Below are 24,011 nucleotides of genomic sequence, written 5' to 3' on the forward strand. Positions count from 1 at the left end.
TGCATCCTGAGTGCTAGGATCGACAGACTCATATCTACAAAATGTTTTATTTTTCTTATAAGGTGTCATATCCAAAGAAATTAGAAGAAAGTAGACATCTTGAGGGACTGGTTATTCCGCTTACCACACATGATTAAAATAATGACAGGACTGGAAAGATGGCTCAGTGGTTAAGAGCACTGACTGCTCTTCCAGAGATCCTGAGTTCAAGTCCCAGCAACCACATGGTGGCTCACAACCATCTGTAATAGAATCTCATGTCCTCTTCTGGTGTGTCTGGAGACAACTACAGTGTACTCATATGGAATACATAAATAAATCTTTAAAAAATATAACAATGGGGCTGGAGAGATGGCTCAGCGGTTAAGAGCACCTGACTACTCTACCAGAGATCCTGAGTTCAATTCCCAGCAACCACATGGTAGCTCACAACCATCTGTAAAGAGATCCGATGCCCTCTTCTGGTGTATCTGAAGACAGCTACAGTGTACTTATATATAATAAATGAATAAGTCTTTAAAAAAAAATAACGATTAATCCACTAATGTTAAACAAAACTAATAACTGTGAGAAATCTAATGTCCAGCATTAAAAAAAAAACAAATAAACAAAAAAGCCCATTTATATACAGTGATTCATGCCTGTAATCCCAGTATTTGAGAACTTGAGGCAGGACAACTTACCTCCAGTTAAGAACTGTCTGGGCAAGAGTGAGACCTTATTTATTAAAACAAACAAAAAAATCATCAAAAACCTAAAAATCCCTGAGTTATGCAATTTGCTTCTACATTCAACTTCTTGTAATATTAGTATATCAAGTAATCTCTGTACAATTATGTGATTATCAGAAAAAAGAGGTAAATAATGCATTACAACAATAATTTCAGTTTATGAGCTCCTCTGAAGGAGTCCCAGGGCTCTCCATGGGTTACCCCAATCACATTTTTAAAACCCTCCAGACAGTTATACTTGCTTCTCTGAGACATGGGCTGTGTACGTGAGTAGGGAGCCTGGAACACTGTTATTATGTCAGTCTCTCACCTATGGTGGCCATTTGGAGTCCAAAGCTATCCATATATGGTAAAAGGTCATTAGATATTCATAAAGGCTCTTTTAAAACTACTAATCAAGCCTGGTGGTGGTAGATGCAGCACAACCTTTCACCTCAGCATTAGGGAGGCAGAGGGCAGAGGCAGGCTGATGTCTAAGTTCCAGGCCAGCCTGGTCTACAGTGAGTTCCAGGATAGCCAGCGGTACATGGAGAAATTGTCCCAAAAAAACAAACAACAAAAAACCCTACTAATTGTGTGTGTGTGTGTGTGTGTGTGTGTGTGTGTGTGTGTTAACTTTTGTGTGTGAGGGTTTTATATGTGCATGGGACTAATTCTGGGATTCCATTCCCCTTACTTTGTTGATGTAGGGCCTCTTGATGTCTGCTGCTGTGCTACATATCCGAGGCTATTTGGTCCAAGAACTTTCAGGCTCTTCTTCTCTGTTTCCCATCTCACCACAAGAATGCTGTGTTTGTGGGTGGATACTCCACATCTGGCTTCTCCCATGGTCCAGTCTTGCACAGCTAAGGCTCTGACTCAGAACCATCCATCTGCCAGCACAGATAAAGGTGGTTTGATGGGGTTGGGGATTTAGCTCAGTGGTAGAGCGCTTGCCTAGGAAGCGCAAGGCCCTGGGTTCGGTCCCCAGCTCCGAAAAAAAGAACGAAAAAAAAAAAAAAAAAGGTGGTTTGATTGGCAAGGGAGTCACTGCACCTTCTTAAGACTTATTTATTTATTTATTTGAGTACACAGACCCTGTCTTCAGACACACCAGAAGAGGGTATCAGATCCCATTACAGATGGTTGTGAGCCACCATGTGGTTGCTGGGAATTGAACTTAGGACCTCTGGAAGAGCAGTCAGTGCTCTTAACCACTGAGCCATCTCTCCAGCTCCCTGTACCTTTTTTTTTTTTTTGGTTCTTTTTTTCGGAGCTGGGGATCGAACCCAGGGCTTTGCGCTTCCTAGGCAAGCGCTCTACCACTGAGCTAAATCCCCAACCCTGTACCTTCTTTAATAGGGAAATATGTGACACAAATTTTCCAAGCGATGTTAGTATAATCCTGGTAAAATTTTGTTATTTTTCGTTCTTCACTTTTTGGTCCTGCCTCTGCCTCTTGAATGCTGGAATTGTATGCTTGTACCACCACTCCCAAATCTAGTAACATTTTAAAACAAAAAACTCTGAGTTTTAGCGAGTAAGGATTAACTTGTCTGGCATTAAGTTTTTAAGTTTTTTTCATAAAAGATGTTGTGATTTTTGTGTGTGGTGTGTTTGGTGTGCATGTGTACATTATTATATTAAAATGTTGTACAAGTGACAAGTGTGTGTGTGTGTGTATGTGTGTGTGTGTGTGTGTGCACGTTTGTATGCATGGAGTTTAGTGGTCAGTTTTCAGAAGTTGGTTTTCTCCTTCCATTGTATAAGAACCTAGGATCAAACTAAAGTTTAGTGACAAGTGCCTTTACTTACTGAGCCATCTTACTTTAAAATACACACACACACACACACACACACACGTGTATATATATATATATACATATATATATGTACTATGATTTATGTATATGCGTGTGTATACCACATTTGAGGATGCCCTCTGAGGCTAGAAGAGCATATCAGAGCCCCTGGAACTGTTCTTTCAAGTTGTTGGGGGCCACTGCATCTAGACTCTGAAAACTGAACTCAGGGCAGGCTGGAAAGATGGGTCCTCCAGAGGACCAGGACTATCTGTAACTCCAGTTCCAGGGGGTCTGACACCTTCACCTAGCACACACGCACACAAAACACCAATACATATTAAAAAAATAAATTCTATTTATAAAAAGAAAACTTAATTCAGGTCCCTTGCAAGAGTGATAGGTTCTAGGACCTACTTTGCTTGTCCTGGTTTGCTTGTTATTCCTGTGATAAAACAGGGACCAAAACCTGTTTGGAAAGTATTTATTTGGTTTAATAAATTTATGTCATGATAGATCAAGGAAAGTCAGGGCAGGAACTCAAGATAGAAACCTGGAGACATGAACTGAAGCAGAGAACACAAAAGGATGATGCTCACTGGCTTACTTAGCTTCCTTTATTTTCTTCATTACTTTAAATTATATGCTCGAGTGAGAGTGTGTATCTATGTGTGGGTATGCACATGTGAGTGCCAGTGCACACAGCAGGTCAGAGGTACTGACTGGATACTTTTGGAGCTGCAGTTACAGGCCATTTTGAGCCACCTGCTGTGGGTTCTGGGAATTGAATTCTGGACTTCTGTAAGAGCAGTACATGCTCTTAGACACTGAGCATTCTCCATCTCCCTTCTCTCCCCTTCCCCCCCCCCCTCTCTCTCTCTCTCTCTCTCTCTCTCTCTCTCTCTCTCTCTCTCTCTCTCTCTCTCTCTCTCTCTTTATAACCCAAGACTACCTGCCCAGGGGTGGCACCATCTGTAGTGGGCTGAGCCTTGCCACATTAATCATTAGTAAAGAGAATGCCCCCGGAGCATGCCCGCAGAGCAGTCTGATAGGAGCAATTACTCAATTGTTTCCCTCTTCCCAGGTGATTCTACGTGTGTCAAGTTGACAAAAACTAGCCATCACAGCTCTTACCCATTGAGCCATCTCTTACATCCTCTCCTTGATGAGACAAGGTTTCTCAAATATTCTGAAGTTCACAGATTTATAGACTGGATCTCCAGGGATCTGTCTTAATTTCCCAGTAAAAGGGTAACAGACAAGTGCCATCATACCCATTTTCTTTTAAGATTTAAGTTTTTGAATGGGCGTTTTGCCTGCATGTGTCTGCACCATGTGCATGAAGCAAGCACAGAGGCCAGAAGAAGGCACTGGAAAACCTGGAACTGGAGTTACAGATGTTTGCAAGCCATAGCGTGGGGAGTGGTCGTGATGGTGGTGTACATAGGACACTCAACCTTGGTCTCTGAAAGAGTAGCAATTGCTCTTAACCACTGAGAGATCTCTCCAGACCCAGAAAGATGCTTTAAAAATTAAAAATTGTCCCTGCATGAATATATTTGTGCAGGTATCCAAGAATCTCCTGGGACTGGAGTTAAAAGAAATTATGAGCTGCCTGAGGTGGTGCTGGGAACCAAACGCAGATGCCCTGTAAGAGCAACAAGTGCTTTTAACTGGTAAACCATGTCTTCACACACCTAGACCCAGATCCAGCTTTTTAAACAACTAAAAAGAAAAAAAAGATTTTTTTCCTCTTTTTCGGAGCTGGGGACTGAACCCAGGGCCTTGTGCTTGCTAGGCAAGCGCTCTACCACTGAGCTAAATCCCCAACCCCAAAAAAGATTTTTTAAAAAGATTTATTTACTTATTTAATGTATGTGAGTACATTGTCGCTGTTTTCAGACACACCAGAAGAGGGCATCAGATCCCCATTACCACATGGTTCTAAGCCATCATGTGGTTTCTGAAAATTGAACTCAGGACCTCTGGAAGAGCAGTGCCTCTGAGCCATCTCTCCAGCCGAAAACAAAGTTTTAAAAAATATGTGCACGAGAATACCACACACCGCACCCCCCACTCACATACTCATTCACTCACTACGGAGATGCCAGTAAAGGACAGCTTTTCCACGGGTGGTGTGGATTCATACTGAGGTCCATTCATACTGAGGTCCTCAAGTCTGAGAGCAGGAACTTTACTGACTGCACCATCACTCCAAGGATTAAGGACATAGTTATCACACTGGCATGAACTAGATCAGCAGTGAACAGGGATGGAGCTAAACTTCTAGATTTACTAAGAAAATAGGGGGACTAGAGGCTGTTGATTACATGACAAAGATCAACAAGGATATTACTTTAGTGCCCTAAAAAGCTTAAAATGTATAGAACATAGACAATACAGACCACAAACACATTTTAGATACATTTCAAATCATTGCTGTCTTTTGTTTGAGATTTATGTAGCCCAATCCTGCATCAGCCTACCAAGTGCTGTCATTTATAGTGTGGACCACAACACCGGACTTCATTTTTTTCAAATGAAGATAAAAGTGCAGCTGATCTGTATCGTATGGTAATAAATCGCCTACTTATGACTTGCAAGTATTTTGCAAAACGATTTGTTGTTGTTTTGTGGTTTTCGAGATAGGGTCTCAGTATATTTATCTGGCTGTCCTGGAACTCTGTAGACTAAGCTGGTCTTGAACTAAAGAGATCTGCATGTCTCTGCCTCTCTAGTGTTGGGATTAAAGGCGTGCGCCCCTAAGCCCGGCCTCCAACAAATGTTGAAAATTAAATTTTATGTTACTATGGTAAGGTAACCACATAATGGATTTTACATAGAATATTAACGATAGTCAGTTTTTAACACATTGTATGATGACTACAGACTCAAAACGCTTGGAAGTCTTCCAATCCATCCCCAAAACTGCGACCAAAATCATTTTTGTAAAATAAAAGTGGCAGAAAGAGCGGTGTGATTTAAGTAAAAACCTGAACTTAGAAACTGGGCTCCTATTCGTCCTCTACTAATTAAAGACACCGGAAACACATTCCGCCCCAGGATGCCTTCAGTCATCATTCACCTATTCTCCAGCAACCCTTTGAAAAAAAACCTGTGGGCATGTGTGTGCCTCCGTAAAGAGTTAATGTACAACTAATGGGAATCCATTCTCTCTATTGTCACCATAGGGGGGTCGCAAAGTCTTCAGGACTCGGAGCAGGCGTCCCTACCGGAGCCACTTCCCCAACACTTTATTTCTAAGAGTCTAACTCTAATTTAATTCACCAACGCTTTAATTCTAAGAGTCACAGTAGAACTTTACACACTGCTCTCCTGTCAATTCACCTAGTAACCCCAGCCACCAGTTGATGAACTAGCGCCCGAGCGTGACCCGGAAGGAGAACCTGCCCTTCCGCCTCCTAGTCGCCAATCACCGCTTGCTCCTCTTTTCGCAGCCGGGGTGAGTCCCACCCTTAGGGAGTCGCCTCGGCTGAACCAGGGAAGGAGGCGGTGCGTGCGCAGTGGTGCCGGTGGCCCTTCCGGTGCGCCGGACGCAGAGGCTGTACAGACGCGGGCACGCACAGGAATACGCACGCCCTCCTCTCGTGCCGCCGCGGTCGTTCCCGCGTACACCAGCAGCGCCGTCACTTCGGCAGAGATGCTGCGGGCCTGTCAGTTATCCGGCGTGACCGTCGCGGCCCAGGTGAGCGTGGGGTCTCTCCTAAGGGGCGCGTGGTCACGCTGACTGTGGGCTGCCAACGGACAACGTGAGAGGCATCCATGATGCTCACATCCCAGGCAAAGGCGTTCCTAGGGCCCTAGAGCGGGAAACTGAGGCAGCCCTCTAAGGCGGTCGCCGGACTGGAATTACTAGAGAGTTATTGCTGAAGAAGCGGGCTGGGGTGTGGAGCGCGGGGAGGCGGGTATGCTGCTGAGGCGTGGCTTCAGGGACGTGGTACCCAATCAGTACCTCGTTACTTCAGTCTCGGGCCAATCCTGGCTGCCGGCGTCTGGGCCGCCGGTTGGGCACGTGATAGGTTTCCAATCGTGAAGGTCGGAGCGGGAGAACTACAATTCCCAGCAGGGATTGCTTCTTAGGGCTTGTTGCATCTTTAATAAGAAGGTTCCTGGACTAGCCTAGGGGTCAAGGTTGCAGTTAATCTGGGATGGATCCTTTTTTTTTTTTTTTTTAACCCCCGCAGTCGAAAGCACCCTTGAGCCATTCTTACTCTACAGTAAAAGGTGAAAGATTTTTCAATTTTCGAGCTTAAACTTCTGGGGCTGAGGAAGGACAGAAGTCATGACCTTGTGCCCATTTCTAAGATTAGTTTGGGGATAAGTGTCTCTAAGCACTGGAACTATGTCTGACATTCAGGTATCTTAGGCACCCTGTTTTGCCTCTGTATAATTTTTTTTATAATTATCAATATAACTTTCTACAGTTGAAAATAAAAACCCCATTTCCATTACTCAGAACTTTTAGAAAATTAATATTTTGATGGAAAGTTATGAGAAACATGCTTCAGCTTGAGCAGTAATTGGATAAAATCCCTAGACAGGGTTGTCCTGAAAAGTTAAGCAGTTTTGTTCTTTATTTTTGCTTTGCTTTTTGTCGTTCAGCCTCTTGCACAGGGATGTGAGCCCCGTATTAGTTTTCTATTGGTATTTATCAAACAGCACACATAAAGCAGCCCATAATAACACCCTCATTGAATATCTTACAGTCTTTGTAGTAGTCTGGGCATTAGTGTTGTGGAGTCCCAGCTTAGAGTCTTACAGGGCCTCAAGTATTAGCTGTACTTGGATTCTCATTTATAGACAGTATTTTTTACTTCCTCCAACCCCATAATTAACTAAATTCAGCCCCTTCAGATGTTGTACTAAAATCGTTGTTCTCTCCTATGTCTTGCAGGTGGCTGCTCTCAGCTTTTAGAACCTGCTAACAATTTCTTGCCACAAGGCACTTAAAGGCCATTCATAACACCAGACACAACCTGTAAACATGTTTGGTATATTTCCATGTGCTTCTGTCTTTGACTTCAACATCTCTTCTATCATTGATTTCTTTTTTTTTTTTTTTGTACTAGACTAGCCCTAATTCAGTAACTAGTAACTTCCCTAATTTAGATTTAACTTTGGGGAGCTCAATTAGAGATGAAAACATGAATGGCTCTCAACATTTTTAAGTTCCCTGAAATCACTGTCAAAAAAGTCATAGGTTTATTGTCATTACCTCTTCATTCATTCTTTAGCATTTGATATTGCCGCTTATTTTATGTGTATGAGAGAGACAGACAGACAGACAGACAGAACATACACACCTATGGAGGCCAGAAGAGGGTACTGTATCCCTCGGTGCTAAGGTTAATCAGTGGCTGTAGACTCCCTGACACTGATAACTGACCTCAGGTCCTCTGTTTGGGCTTTTCCACTTGTGCCCCTATTCCTCAGTAATGATTGCAGAGGCTTATGAACAATTGCCTAGGCCTTAGGTGAGACTTGTTCTCTGGCTAACTAGTATCTCATCTGTCTTGTTTATACTATTCTGTGTCTGCCACCTGGCTGGTTATCTCTTCTCAGTTTCATACCCAGTCCAGGTGGTGAATCTTCTGTGGCTATTTTCCTGAAATAAGTTCTCGTGTTTGTTCTCCCCCCCTCCTCCTTCTCTCCTTTTTCTCCTTTCCCCTTCTCTTCCCCTAGTTTTGCATTTATAGTTTCTACATTCAAACTTGTTTTTTTATCAACTTACCAAATGAGTCTATTTTTGGCATATTTCATCTGCTTTCATATCTTCTTGCGTTTTTCTCTTTCTCTTCAAATAAGTTCCTTACAGGCTAGTGAAGGACTTTTAAGAAAGCAAACATGTAACATCATGCTCTTCATTGATATTCCATCAAGTTTAGAATAAACTCCTGGCTCCTTTATACACTCACCAGACCCTTTCCATGTCTTGTTTTTTATTCTGCCTACCTCACCATCTTTTAAAATAGTAGCTCCAGCAAGACACCTCACTGGTGGTCTGTTTTATTTATTTATTTATTTATTATTTATTTATTTATTTTTGTTTTCTCTGACCTCTTCATAGGTCTTTGCTCATCCCTTTATGCAGGGTCTTCCTTAATTCTCCTTTCCGAGTGGACTTGGAACCACTCTTTTCTATATACAGTACTCTCACTTCACATTTATATATTTGTGCATCTTAGCACTACCTGACATATGTATTTCTTATATGTTTCCTGTATTTAAAGTTTAAGTTCCAAGTCAAGTGTGGTGTTGCATACCTGCAGTCCCACCACTCCACAGGCTTAGGACTCCAGCCAGGTCTGCATAATTACAGTTTGGGTCAGCCAGAGCTATGTATTGCATGCTTTAATCCCACAAAAGTCCTTAAACTCCACAACTAGCCTGTGCCTATGTTGTTTGCTGCTATATTTCCAGTAGTGACAGTCCCTGACTTCTAATAGATGCTCAGTAAATGTGACATGCTTGAGTGATCAGTGATTTTTTTTTCTTACTCTCAACCAGTACCCTGACTTTCTTTTAAACCCACTCTTCAGGCTAGGGTTCTCTAGAAAAGCAAAACTAATTTTGTGTGTGTGTGTGTGTGTGTGTGTGTGTGTGTGTGTGTGTGTGTGTGTGTGTGCGCGCGCGCATGCGCATGCTGGCTGACAAGAGACTGAGGAAGCCAGGTGTAGCTGCAATGTGAAGGCCAGCAATATGGTGACTTAGGAGAACAGCTGGCACAGTTGTAGACTATGCTAGAGAATGCCTTCAGCTATTTGGCTGAAGTTCACTCATGTTACAGAGGGCAGTCTACTTAAAAAAAAAGTTCACCAATTTAAATGTTAATCTTACTGAACTTCATGCCACTTTCTCAACTAATCTCCCCTGCATCATACCATCATACTTGGAAATAGTCATTTGCACTTTTTTTTTTTTTTTTTTTTTTTGGTGGTGTAGTGAGATATGGGGGAAGGAGGTCCCTCCTTGGGCCCATGCCGAGGTATCCCTTCCCCCTGAGGGACCAGCCACACTATAGTAGAGTATAGAATAGAGTTTATTCAGGGCATGGGGAGGGGAGTCAAGAGGGTAGTAGAGGCAGAGAAAGGCAGAGAGAGAGAGAGAGAGACAGACAGACAGACAGACAGACAGACAGACAGACAGAGAGGGGGTGAGTCGAGGAAGAGGAGGAGGAGAGGCCAGCCATGAGCACATGGGCGGTGGGAGGAGCAGGAATAGGAAGGCAAGAGCAAGAGAGGAGCAAGAGAGCATTTGCACATATACTTATTTGATCTAGGCCAAATCTTGTCTTGGTCATGGTATGTCATTATAGCAATAGAAATATTACTAAGATAAAAGGATACTCAAGAAGGAAAAAATGAACTATTTTAACTATATGATAAGATTCTGGGGGCTGGAGAGATGGCTCAGTGGTTAAGAGCACTGACTGCCCTTCCTGAGGTCCTGAGTTCAATTCCCAGCAACCACATGGTAGCTTACAACCATCTGTAATGGGATCCGATGCCCTCTTCTGGTGTGTCTGAAGACAACAACAGTGTACTCATATACATAAAATAAATAAATCTTTAAAAAAAAGATTCTGGTATGCAGAATATGCAAAGAGCTCCTATAATGAAACAAGAAGGTAACTCAAAAACTTTGTAGGAGCCAGGCAATAGTGGTACACATTTTTCATTTTTAAAGATTTATTTTATGTATATAGTACACTGTAGTTATCTTCAGACACACCAGAAGAGGGTATCAGATCCCATTACAGATGGTTGTGAGCCACCATGTGATTTCTGGGAATTGAACTCAGGACCTCAGGAAGAGCAGTCAGTGCTCTTAACCACTGAGCCATCTCTCTAGCCCCTGTACACACCTTCCTAGACCTCTGGTGGCACTGCAGTCAGATCTCTGAGTTGGAGGCCTGGTCTACAGAGTGAGTTCCAGAACATCCAGGGCTACAACAAAAAAACCCTGTCTTGGAAAACAAACAAAAACTGTATAGGACTTGAGTAGCCATTTATGCAAAGCTAGTATATGAAACGCATGGAAAATTGCTCAGTATCATTGATCCTAGGAGTCTCAAGTCAGAGCTAAATGAGGTACCTACTTAACACTTGTGATTTTTGAGTATAATAATGAAATGTTAGTGGAAACATAAATTGGGTGGTATAAATGGGTAGAAGTATAAATGTGCAGTTTCTTTGGAAATCCTGGAATAGAAAGCAGTATATTCTATGATTTCCTTTCTAGGGATTATCCAGAATAGACATTTATGAAACAAAAGGCTGCCAGATGTTAGAGAAGAGGGGAAAGGTAGTAGCAAAAGGGGTGTGTGGCAGCTTAATAGAGCCTAGGTTTCCTCTTGGATTGATGAAAGCCTTCTGTGATCTCTAGAACTTGATGATGGTGATGGTAATTATTGAGCCTTGTTAATAGACTGTAAACCATTGAGTGGTTCAAATGATGAATACTTAGTGAGCTTTACCAGACACAAATAAAACCTGCTAGTAGGTATTTGCAGAGAATGGTCAGAGTCAGAGTTAGACAGACACTTCAAACTTAGGGAGTCAAGGACAGGACAGTATGAGTTTTTTAAAAACAAGGCAATTGCAATTGGTTTAAACTATCAGATGTGCCTAGATCCTTGAATTTCAAACCATATTGTTTTGGAGAAGGTAAAAGCACCTGCTGCTAAGCTTGATGATCTACGTTCAGTCAAGGGAACCACATGGGAGGAGAGAAGCAACTCTAGTTAGTTGTTCTCTGAGCTCCATACATTTGTTGTGGCTTGTGCACATGCATATACATACAAATAAATAAGTGTAATGAGATGTATTTTGATTGGGCTGGAGAGATGGCTCAGTGGTTGCTCTTGCGAGGACTTGGGTTCAATTCCCAACACCTACAAGGTGGCTTACAACTGTCCATAACTCCAGTTCCAAGGGATCTGATGCCTTCTTCTGCTCTGTATGGGCACCAACCATGCACATGGCACACATACATACTGATAAAAATACATATAAAATAAATTGAATAAATTCTAATAATTTTTAATATTGGAAAACATTTTTTAAAAATATGGTTCTGCTTAACTACAGCTATGTAACAAGTCCTTCTGCATCTGGGAAATAGCAGCATTGTTCGTTGCTTTTGTTCTAGGTCTTTCCTGGGATCATATGGACAATTGTTGTGTATTGACCCTAAGACAGTGCCTAGGACTAGTCAGTCCCTATGTTCCCTTACTTTCTTGGCTACTGATGCTGGCTCAGCAAGACTGCTGCCTTGGAACTCCTGCTGAGGCATATCTGTGTTTTGGGATTTCCTTACAGCTTAGCAGAAGGTTCTGAGAGCAGAGTCAGGCCAAAGTCAACTCCTTTTATGCTGTAGTTTGAGAAGGCGCAGAGCATCGCTTTCACTGCCCTCTGTTAATGAATTATTAACCAAACCTGCCTTCGCACCTTTCCCTACCCCATCCCCTCTTCTCTAAACCCTGGCAGCCACTATTTACTATTTCTATAAATTTGTCTCTTCTGGATAATCCCCATATCAGGGAAGGACACACAACTCATGTTTGATAGGTAGCATATTTCTGGAAGAGCATTTGGCATATCTGCTTTGTTACAATCAGTACTGCAAAATATACTCAGCCCTAATTTTTTTTTTTTTTTTTTTTTTTTTGGTGAAGGTGGAGGTTAGAACAACTGATCTCTCCCCCCACCCCCGTTACACACACACATGTGCAGTCAATATTGTGTGATGCACCCAGCCCTATTTTTTGTGGGGTGGGGGCTAGAGTAACTGATACTCTCTTCCATTGCAGCCATCTCTAAGACACTACAAAAATTTTATTCAACTAGGACCAGGGTCTTATCATTTTAACTAGATCTTAAAATGGGTAAAATATCTTTGATCTGACCGTAAAGTTCTTAACCTCCTCCAGTTTTGTTCTGGAAACCAGAGTACTAAAGTCATCTGCTTCCTATTCTATATCAGCATCTACTGGGGTGACAAGCACTGGATAATTTCTTTCAAAAAAGCAGGCAGCTAGAGGAGCACAGCAGTCAGTCAGTTCCAGAATAGATGTAGAATCTAGCTGGATATGATGGTTGATTGCTTGATTATAGTTCATTCATGATGCTTGGGAATTTCTGTTCTCCCTTTGGATTTTTGTTTTTACATTCTCTGTTGTTTCTTTTCTAAAAACGTGGACTGTTTGTTGTTGTAAAATTATAAAAAATAAAAATGCTGTCTTTTAACCCCCACCAGATCTGGCACCACAGTGCCCCAAGATATCTGCTAGATATCTTAATTCTCAGTCAGCAAAGCCTCTCACCTGCTTTGCTCCATCCCATATCACACTGCTAAAGGCCTCTCTCTGAGCCTGGCAGCAATCTCTCTACCTATCCAGTTCCCAAGGCAGGTTTCCATGCCAGAACCACACATCCCAACTCCATGGCGGCCCAGTGTCTCCAGACGCCGCACACTTTCCTACATTCAAACCCTCACACACAAGAATACACAACACAGTAACTGTTAACCCAATTGATAAGATATAATTAATTGCCCACCTAAACATACAAAGCCCAGTACACATCCATCCCTTAAGAACATTAATAACAGCCTGTAAATACACAGAGTAAAATCTTAACGTCAGTTTCCATTTTCTCTCCACCATGACTACTCTCTCTGTCCCTCCTGTCTCCTTTTCCCTTCCGTTCCAGTCTCCTCCTTTCTTCAGACTTTTCTCCTGCCCATCCTTCCATCTCGTCCAGTGACAGGTCTCCTTCTATCCTGTACCTGCCCTCACCTGTATTTTACAAATTAAATGGGGAGAAGGTTCTAGTGAAGTCACCTGACTCCTGAGTACTGACTAGGCAGCTGTCCTTGGGGCTGTGGAATTAGCATCAAAATACATAACTCCAGGGCAAACCACAACAACTGTTTGCACCTAAGTCCTAGTTATGGCTGGCTCCTTTTCTTTTGGAGCATCCAAAAACTGTTTTTTACATTTTCTTTATTTCTTTTATTGTTTAAATTCATTATTTTTTTTAAATCTTGTAGTGGTAGTTAGGTGTTTGTGTTGCTGTGACCCAGATATCCAAGGAAAACAACTTGGGGGGGGGGATTCATTTGGTTTCCTGTTTCAAAGAGCTCAGTCCATACATAACCCGTGGTTCTTAGGTCCACGGTGAAATGGAACATCTTAGGAATGGGTCCAAACATGCAATAGGAGATTCTTACCCCATGGTGCACAGGAAGCAGAGAGGGGATTCTGTGATAGGACTTTGACAAGACATAGCCCAAGGTCACGCTCCCAGTGGCCTATTCCAGTTAACGCTTATAGAAAATCCCAGTGGAAATGAGAATCATATATAAACTTAAAAGTACCAATGAATCATTCTGATTCTCTTTTTCAAGTTAAACATTGCTTCTGTGTGAGCCTAGCCCTTGGGAGTTGGAAGCAGAAAGAGCAAGGGTTCAGTGCTAATCTGGACTATGTGAGACCCTGACTCACAAAACAATGGCAACAAAAGCAACCAGGGCCAGCCATATGGTCCTGGATAAGATGCTTGTGGTGCAAGTTTGGTGAGCTTTGATCCCCAGGTCTCACATAGGATAAGTAGAGAAATGGCTCCCACAAGTTGTCCTCTGACCTCTACATAAGAGTAGAGTTTGTGTGGATGTGTGTGTGTTCTCGAGTGCACACATATATCTGTGTGTGCATATATAGACAATAAATGTAACTTAAACATGAAGAAAATAAAAAATTCAACAGCACAATATTTAAGAATATTTTTTTCTTTATTACTGTTTTTGAGGTTTTAGGGTTTGTTTGGTTTTTGTTTTTTTGAGACAAGGTCTTACAGCTTGTCCCAGGCTGGCCTGCAGCTTGTAGCAGTCTTTCTGCTTCAGCCTTCTAAGTGCTAGTGTAGAACTGCTTTTAAACATTCAGAAAAGTGTTTTATAGGTAGATTTCTGAAAGTAAACTAATTTTTGTTTGAATACATTTTTAAGAAAAGTGTATTTGAATTTTTCAATTCAAAATCTCCTGAAATGTATTAAAAGTTTTGCATTTTGAGGTGGTCTGGCTTTGTATCTTAGACTGGCCTGTAGTTTATGATCTTCCTAGCCTGAAGACTGCCGGGGTTACAGGTATGAGCCATCATACTTCCAAATTCCTTTAATGTATTGATGTAATGTCTTCTTCTCCTTTAGAGTTGTCTGTGTGGGAAGTTTGTCCTCCGCCCACTGCGACCATGCCGTAGATACTCCACTTCAAGCAGTTCTGGGTATGTGACTCGTCTCCTTGGAACCAAGCTCTTTACTGTGTATTGATAGTAGAGGTGTGTGCCTGTGTGTGAGTGCGTGTATGTGTTTGTGTTTACCTTGAATGTGGATATGGCTGCATAAACTAACTTTTATTAAGGAAACGGTATTATGATAACATCCATGGTCATCAGAGGAAGGCTGAATGTAGTAGAGTAAGAGTTTTCATTTATGTTTTAATTTTTATGAGACAGGGTCTCTAGATAAAGCCCCAGCTTCCTGGAGCTCACTGTATAGGTCAGTGTGGCCTCAAACTCACAAGAGATCTGCCTGCCTCTCCCTCCCAAGTGCTGGACATCATCAGTAATATATTTTTGAGCAAAACCACATTCACATAACCTTTATTGTAAAATATTGTTAAAATTGTTCAATTTCATTATTGTTATTGCTTTCTTACTGTGTTTAGTTTATAAATTAATCTTTATCATAGATACATATTATAGAGAAAAATACAACATTTGATTCTATTCATGGCTTCTGGAGTTCTTGGAACAAATCCCCCTTCCCAGTAAGAGAGAACTACTATATTACACTGAAGCTGTGCTCTAAGATCTGAGAAGTTCCTTCTGTTACATTATTTTGGGTGAAGTTTTGTTATTGTAAAAATATAAAAAATGAAAATGCTGTCTTTTATCCCTACTAGGTCTACACTGCAGTCCCCCAAGATATCTGCTAGATATCTAAGTTTCAGTCAGCAAAGCCTCTCACTCGCTCTGCTCCATCCCATAGCACACTACCAACGGCCTCTCTCTGAGCCTGGCAGCAGTCTCTCTACCCATCGAATTCCCAAGGCAGGTTTCCATGCCAGAATCACACATCCCAACTCCAGGGTGGCCCAGACCAGGCGCCCCACACTCCCTTACACTTAAATCTACACATGAAAGAGCACACAACACAATAACCTTTGACCCAATTGATAAGATATAATTGCCCGCCTAAACATACACATCCATCCCTTAAGAACATCAATAACAACCTGTAAATACACAGAGTAGAATCTTAACATCAGCTTCCATTTTCTTTCCACCATGACTACTCTCTCCATCCCTCCTGTTTTTTCTCCTCTTTTCCAGTCTCCTCTTCCTTCAAACTTTTCTCCTGCCCATCCTTCGTTCTCAGCCAGTGACAGGCCTCCTTCTATCCTGTACCTTCTCTCACCTGTATTTTACAAATTCATTGGAGAGAAGGTTCTGGTGAAGTCACCTGAGTCCTGAATACTGACTAGGCAGCTGTCCATTGGGGCAGTGGAATTAGCATCAAAATACAGATAACTCCAGGGCAGACCCCAACAAAGCTTTAGTAATGAAGCTCCTTTCAGTTCTTTGGTAACTGGGTGGCACTGAGCAGAGTCCTCTCTTCAAGTGTTTACTTCTGTTTTAGCGGAGTTCATTTAGGTCCTTACTATAATGTTGTAAGTTTAAGAAGTGTGCGTTTGTTTTATTGATGTCTTACTGTCAGTTGGGAGGGACATGCTGAGCAGCAGGCCCTGACATACATCTCCAGCCCAGTTTTCAAATTTAAATTTAATTTATGTGAAATGAAGTCTTGCTTTGTAGCTAGCCCATACTGGCTTCAGTCTCTGGGCAGTTTTCCTGCCTCAGCCATTAGAATGTTAGAATTGGCTTTCTTTGTTGTAAAGGATTCACTTTATTTTTCTTACAGAGATGCTTTTAGAGGAGCTTTGAAAGTCAGTGATTTGTGGGACTTCAGAGGAAATCTCAAATTTGCAAATATCAAGTTTTAAGGGTCATATGAGAGACTGCTTCATTCTTTCTGTTATAGTTATTATCTTTTAAAATTTTTGTTATCTGTATGTAAATATTGTTATTTCATATTGCAGACACATTAAAAATGATCAATAAAAAGTGGTTTGCAGCTGTATATCACTCTTGGCTGCTGGGGTCTGAGTCCATGGTAGAGAAATGGAAGTGGGAAGGTCTGTAAGATTTAGTAGGAAAGCTGAAAAGAGGACTCAAGAAAGTTTGATATTTTTCCTATTTCATTCTTCTAGGGTGACTGCTGGTAAAATTGCTGGAGCTGGCCTTTTGTTTGTTGGTGGAGGGATTGGTGGCACTATCCTGTATGCCAAATGGGATTCCCATTTCCGGGAAAGTGTAGAAAAAGCTATTCCTTATTCAGACAAGCTCTTTGGGATGGTTCTTGGCTCTGCACCTTATACTGTTCCATTGCCAAAGAAACCGGTAAGAATTTTAAACAGTATTTCAATTTATGTTATAAAATGCTTTCACTCAACTATTTTTTTTTTTTAAAGATTTATTTATTTATTATATATAAGTACACTGTAGCTGTCTTCAGACACACCAGAAGAGGGCATCATCTCTTTACAGATGGTTGTGAGCCACCATGTGGTTGCTGGGAATTGAACTCATGACCTCTGGGAGAGCAGTCGGGTGCTCTTAACCGCTGAGCCATCTCTCCAGCCCAACTATTTATTTTTGAGGCAGTTTTATGTAGCTCAGACTGTGATTGAACTCCCGATTCTCTGGCTTCTTCTCCTACATTTGGGGATTACAGGAATGTACCATTATACCTGAGTATGGAATACTTTTAAGAAGCAAGCTGTTTTCATCTGGATAGTGTTATCTGTGCACAGCTCACTACAATCTACATGCTTTGTGATTTGCTTCCCTTCCCACCCCCACTGGTGCTAGTGATTAGGTTCCAGCCACTGAGCCCTCAGCTCCCAATAGTGGTGGTTACCAGGTTACTGGGTTAGAATTGCTAGATTCTTCATTATTGCTTTTGTTTGTTAGCCCTCCGTTCTGCTTACTCTACCTTGCCCTGTATAATTTCCTATACAGTTGTCTTCTAAACTAAAGCCATTGTTTTCCCCATGCACCTGGCCTTTCCCACCTTCAGTTTTCACCTCCAGATTTCTCCTGAAAGAATAGAGATTATGTTAATGTAGAGTCTTCTAAAATAAATAAATAAAGCGTTGATGTGCTTTCTTCTTTTTTTCTTTTTTCTTTTTGTTTTTCGGAGCTGGGGACCAAACCCAGGGCCTTGCACTTGCTAAGCAAGCGCTCTACCACTGAGCTAAATCCCCAACCCCTATGATTTGCTTTCATGGCACTGTTTGCCAGGAACTTTTAAACATTTTTAATTTTTTTTAAATTAAATGATTTTAATGATTTATTTATTTATTTACTTTATATGCATTGGTGTTTTGCCTCTGTGTATGTCTGTGAAGGTGTCACATCACCTGGAACTGGAGTTAGAGGCAGCTGCAAGTTGCTTTGTGGGTGCTAGGAATTGAACCTGGGTCCTCTGGAAGAGCAGTCAGTGTGATCTTAACCACTGAGTCTTCTCTCTAACCCCACATTTTTTTTTTTTTAATTTCTCAAAAAACAAATGTAAAATGATAATCCCAGCACTCAGTAGGCAGAGGCAGGTAGATCTTTGAATTTGAGGCCAGCCTGGTCTAGAGTTGAGTTCTAGGACAGCCAGGGCTACACAGAGAAACCCGATCTTGAGAATCAAGAAAAGGAAAGAAAAAAGAAAAATGAGACTGTAAGGATTGTCTGGTGGACTGGCAAGATGGTTCAGTATATAAAGTCTTGCCATTAAGACTGGTGATCGGGGATGGGGATTTATTTCAGTGGTAGAGCGCTTGCCTAGCAAGCACAAGGCCCTGGGTTTGGTCCCTAGCTCTGAGAAAAAAAAAAAAAAGACTGGTGATCACCTATTGGATGCAGAGAGCTGACTGTTGCAAATTGCCTTACCATCACGTGAGTGCTGTTGTGTGTGCTTTTCCCTCTGATAAGTAAATGTTGAAAATAAAGAATGCTGATTGAATATGGAAAAGTTAAATGTCAGGCTAGAAGCTGGCCGTTGGTTCCTTTTTCCCTGGTTTCTTTTTTTGGGGGGGGGGGCAGGGCACATAGAGAGAATCTCGTGTACTGTATAGAAGTATCACCTGTCAATAAATAGCTGATGGCCTATTAGCTGAGGCAGGAAATAGGAGGTGGGAGTTCCTGTAGGGAGAGAAGAACTTTGGAATAGAGCCAGGAACAAGAAGAATTATCCCTGAATTTCTTCTGAGGAGACACACATGAAACTGAGGAGTGGTAACCACCAATGTGGCACTCATAGAGCAGAATAAACAGGTTAATTAAGATAAGAGCTAGTTGGGGAATAAGCCCTAGCTTAAGGCCTAGGCATTTATTCATAGTCATTCTCAGAGTTGTCATTTCCGATAGATACAGGGAGGACAGGGGAACAAGGTTTCTTTGTGTAGCCCTGGCTGTCCTGACATTCACTTAGTAGACCTGGCTGTTTCCAACTCAGAGATCCAGTTCCACCTGCCTGTGCCTCCCAAGTGCTAGGATTAAAGGCCAGTGCCACAGTGCCTGGCACTGGTTCCTTTCTTGCTATGGTGTGTGGACTTTACCAGTTATGGTTTGATATTAACTACTCTAAGCCGTCTCATTCTTCCTTGCTTTTCCCACCTTAGGAAGAACTCTAGACGGTTACTGTAGAAGGATTGGAATTTAAGGCCAGCCTGAGCTACAGAGTTTGACCCTGTTTGAAAATTAAAACAGGCCAGGGCTGGAGAGATGGCTCAGTGATTTAAGAGCATTGGAGACTCTTCAGAGGACACTAGGGTTTGATTCCCAGCACTGATATGGTGGCTTATAACAATCTGTAACTCCCATTCCAGGGGATCTGATGCCCTCTTCTGGCTTCCCTGGGTACCAAGTACACATGTGATATACAGACATATATGCAGGCACAACACCCAAAGACATAGTAATAGTCACTTTCTAAAGAAAGCAGCCTAATTCAAAGAAAATGTGTAGTTTTCTAGTTTCTGTGACAAAGTTTTAAACTATTTCTTTTTAATTAATCATCTAGGACTGTGTGGCCCTCTGCCTGCTCTGGCCATTAGTAAAAGGGGACAACAAGAGTGGTGAACAACAGTTTTAATTATTTCCTCATTTCCCCCAGCAAATCTCAGAGACCTTAATGAACAGTAGTACCTTAAGTTAGTCTGGCTTTAATTGGGAAAGGAAAGCAGTTACTGCCTACAGACCTGTCATGCTTCTTCATGTGTAATTGTATCCTGGGAATAAAACAAAAAACAGATGTTCACTTTTACTCTAGGCCTGTCATCAGTCATTTGTTCCTAATTGAATGCACACAGAAAACTATATTTTTATTTACAAAAGAAGTGGCTCTAGGTGGAAATATCCTTCCTTCTCAGTATTAGTTATGTAAGAGGAATGACATGGAAAGGGATGGTGATGTACCTACCACATGCTGTTATATATCCTGAAACATGGCCTAGTCCATTGAAATTACATTTTTAGAAGGTTTTTTGTAGTAATGACAGTTACTTTCTATGAGTATATTGACAAATGTTGATAACCTGGCCATTATAAAAGAATGTTACTATATGTTCCCTTTTAAAAAATAACATTATATCCTAAATTTTAAACATTTCCATTTCCAAGATTCAGTCTGGTCCACTAAAAATCTCCAGTGTATCAGAGGTGATGACAGACTCCGAACTGCCCATGGCACAGACCCAGGAAGAGAACGGGGACACTCCAGCTTCAGCAGGTACTTGTACTTGTAGTCTTTGGAAGGTCTGACAGGAGGAATTGTCTTAAAGTCTGTGTATTTAAAGTTTGAGGAGGGTCTTCCTGCACTGGGAAGGACCCTTAACAATCCTTAGTTCATCTGTTTTCCCCTGCGGGTTTCAGTGGTTGAGAGGACATAGTATTGAACTTCGATTGGCAGTTAACTTTAATCCTCTTTTTCTTTATCGATACCCAGCCTTTTCTCCTGTGTATATGTTGAGATACCTTTTGAATGAGAACTTTCATTCTTAAAACAAAATTTTCTCATTTTCTTGTTTTCCTACCCATTTCATCTCTAAAATTGTTTTTCCTCTTCATCAACGTTTTTGTTTATGATCTTTCTTAAAATCATCATTTCTGAAGTGATGTTTTTAAGTGAATCCTTTTCTTCACACACTATCTTCCCTGTGAACGTACTCTTCTCTGTGTTTGAAACTGTCAGCTTTTTTCACATCCTTCATGTCTTCCTTTATCTCTGCTACTCTTTGGAATGGTTAGAGACCTTCTGCCAAATCGCTCGTCACTCCTCCTTTGACATAGACTCCTTTTTCTTCCGCTGTTCTTTTTGATGTGTTACTGATGTTCACTTCTCTGTGCTTAGAGTTAGCACTGTTACTAGAAGCCTTTCTTGAGGTAAGAGGGATTAAAGTGTTTGTAGGCACTGAGAAGACTTTGTGTCAGTCTTTGTCAGTTTTCTGTTTCTGTGTATTACTCAGACATAGGCCGGTAGAAGTCTTCTGTTTAAGTAGTACAGTGTGACGTGCTCAGCAGTAGTTTCCTTCATACAGGTAACAGCATTATGAGTATCATGCATAACATGTATTTATAGCATCTACAGGGGCAGCTCTAATTATTTCTGCAGCAGGTGATCTGGACCCTGAGGATGAGTATGAGGACACTATAAACACCGAATGTCCCAACACTGATGAAGGAATATCTACATCCGTAACCGCAGGTAGTTAAATTATTTATATTGTGCTGTAGAAGTCTTGCTCACCAGAACTGTTATTGCCTAGCCAGCCTGTAGATAACTGGAAATGTGAACCTAGACTGTTTTCCAGCCTTCAAACTTGCCTGGGGAAGACTTTAACTTCTAAGTCCAAGTTGACCCATACATTAAGAGCGAATCCCTTATTTTCTTTAAAAGTTTCCATGAGTTTGTAGAGGCCTCTCCACGTTTTGTCGCTGTCACTGCTTTCTTTACCCCTGTTGAAAGTCTGTTGAAATTTGCTTTCCTCTTGTTCACTTTTGCTGCAAGAGGAAGCATCCTCATCTTCTGTAAGGGAGCGACCACCTGAAGAAGTTGCAGCTCGCCTAGCACAACAGGAAAAGCAAGAACAAGTTGAGATGGAGTGTATGTAAATCAAGTCATCCTCGGTTGCTCTCTTCATCACTTAGCCCAGCTTTTATCGACCAGTAGCTGTTGGGGTTTCTTTGGTTTCCATATGTCACTGCTTAGTTCCTACCACCATGTCACCATTTGTGCTCTTCCCACTAAACTGTTCTTACTCAGGTAACGAGCTGTTCTGATGGTGTATTGGTGAGCATCCCAAACCCATTTTATGTCTAGATGAAGCTGTCTTACAACTCCAGGAAACAGAAATGGATTATTTCAATCTTTAATGCTCAGATTACGTATGTATAGGAAAGAAGGTGTTCTGAGCTAATCTTCAGCAAAACAAGTGTATTTTTCTTAAGTTTCAGTTCTGTGTGTGTGTGTGTGTGTGTGTGTGTGTGTGTGTGTGTGTGTGTGTGTGTTTTGGTCACTCACCTGTGAGTGTCTAGAACTCAGAAATTGACTTTATTTTCTTGTATTGCTATTCACTTAAGTTTTTGAGACAAGATTGCTCATTTGAACCTTAAGCTTGCTGTTTCTGCTAGACTAGAAGTTCTCAAGACCTGCATCATGATTCTTTTGGGGATCGCCATCTGCATTTCAGATACATTCTGACTCATAACCGTAGCAAAACTAGTTATGGTTGGGGGTCACTATTATGTGGAGAACTGTATTAAGGGGCTGCAGCATTAGGTAGGTTGAGAACTCCTGGGCTAGACCTGACAAGCCAATGGCCTCCTGGGATCTGCCTGAACCCCTACCCTAGCACTGTGGTTATAGATGCATTTGCTGCAATGCTCAGCCTTTACATAGATGGTGGGGATCTGAACTCAGGTCCTATGCTTGAGCAGCATTTACTCACGGAGCCATTTCCCCAGCCTGCTATTACATAGATATTCCTCTGGTACAGGAGATGCAGGCTGTCACTTATTGTACTGTGTGCTATGTATTAGTGACTTTGGAAATAATGGGGTGTGAAAAGTTTTTTGCTGAACAGGAATTTACTTTCTCTAGCAGCTATTGTGAATTTTCTCTCTGGCCACATCACTTGTTTTTACTGCTGCTGCATCTGGCTCTTTCCTTGGTACCTTATTGCCTCTACCCTGCGCTCAGGAGCTGCTTTTATGAGAGAGAAGAGGGAAGGAGGTCTAGGGCATTAGTTGTTTTTGTTTGTTTGTTTTTTAAAGATTATTTAGGTTCTGTAAATGAATATAGTGTAGCTGTCTTCACACACACCAGAAGAGGGCACCAGATCCCATTACAGATGGTTGTGAGCCACCATGTGGTTGCTGGGAATTGAACTCAGGACCTCTGGAAGAGCAGTCAGTGCTCTTAACCACTGAGTCATCTCTGCAGCCCACATTACTTGTTACAATTTTGTGTTACAGATAGTTGAAAATGTTAAATAAGTAAAAAAAAAAATTCTCAGTGAAATGTTTTTGCACTTTCTCATTTGTCAGTAATGTTACTATCCTTTCTCCCTCCCTCCCTCCCTCTCTCCATCACTCCATCTGTCTCTGAGAGGTTTTGGCATGTGTAACTTAGGCGGTCTTTGACCTTACTGTGTAGCACTGTAGCCCAGGATGGCCTTGACTTCACAACCCTTCTGTCTCAGTCTTCTCAGTTATACAATTACATGTGCAGTCATGTGCTCTACTCACTTTTTATTCTTCGGTCATATGAATGCCTTGATTTAAGTTATGAATTGAGATGCAGAGTCCGTTGCTTTAGCTGGTCTCTTTGGGGTTGGTCTAAATTTCTTGATTTTGTTTAGGTAAACTGAAAAAAAATTAGCATCTTGGCTTTTGCCTCTTAATTTCCCTTTAAACCTTAAAACTATGTATGCATATGCACTTTTCTTTTTTTAACCAAGGATTAGATCATAGTCAATAGACGTCTAAAGAGGGTAACATTGTAGGTGACCTGCTTGCAGTCTCATTTCAGTATGGTCCACTGCTTTCTGGTCTTGGATGCCCACCATTAAAAAAGCCTAGCACAAAAGCCAGGTACTACATTTTTCTTTCTCTCTCTCTGTCTCTCTCTTGCTTTCTTCCTCCCTTGTTCTTTATATTAAACAGCAGTTTGATCCTCACTTTCTTGGCATTTTTTTCATTATTGTCTCTCTTTGCTCATTGGTGTGCACATGCCCACCCTTTTTTTTTTTTTTTTTTTTTTTTTTTTTTTAAAGAAGACAGCCTTTAACATTTGGTGTTTATTTCCT

General features: G+C 41.5%; 1 protein-coding gene across 2 annotated transcripts in view; it reads left to right on the forward strand.

Annotated features, from left to right (window-relative positions):
- The first annotated feature begins 6,005 nt into the window (after positions 1-6,005).
- Immt (inner membrane mitochondrial protein) overlaps positions 6,006-24,011 on the forward strand; it is a 35,752-nt gene continuing 17,746 nt past the window's right edge. The window contains exons 1-6 of one of the 2 annotated variants that reach the window (XM_032906361.1): positions 6,006-6,218; positions 14,741-14,814; positions 16,863-17,052; positions 20,326-20,440; positions 21,299-21,409; positions 21,713-21,808. In XM_032906361.1, coding sequence (XP_032762252.1) covers positions 6,174-6,218; positions 14,741-14,814; positions 16,863-17,052; positions 20,326-20,440; positions 21,299-21,409; positions 21,713-21,808 — 631 coding nt within the window. In that variant the 5' untranslated portion in view covers positions 6,006-6,173. The remainder of the gene's footprint in view (positions 6,219-14,740; positions 14,815-16,862; positions 17,053-20,325; positions 20,441-21,298; positions 21,410-21,712; positions 21,809-24,011) is intronic. The other variant, XM_032906360.1, reaches the window with a different exon arrangement.

This window comes from Rattus rattus, chromosome 6 (assembly GCF_011064425.1).
Source record: "Rattus rattus isolate New Zealand chromosome 6, Rrattus_CSIRO_v1, whole genome shotgun sequence".
Taxonomy (NCBI): Eukaryota; Metazoa; Chordata; class Mammalia; order Rodentia; family Muridae; genus Rattus; species Rattus rattus.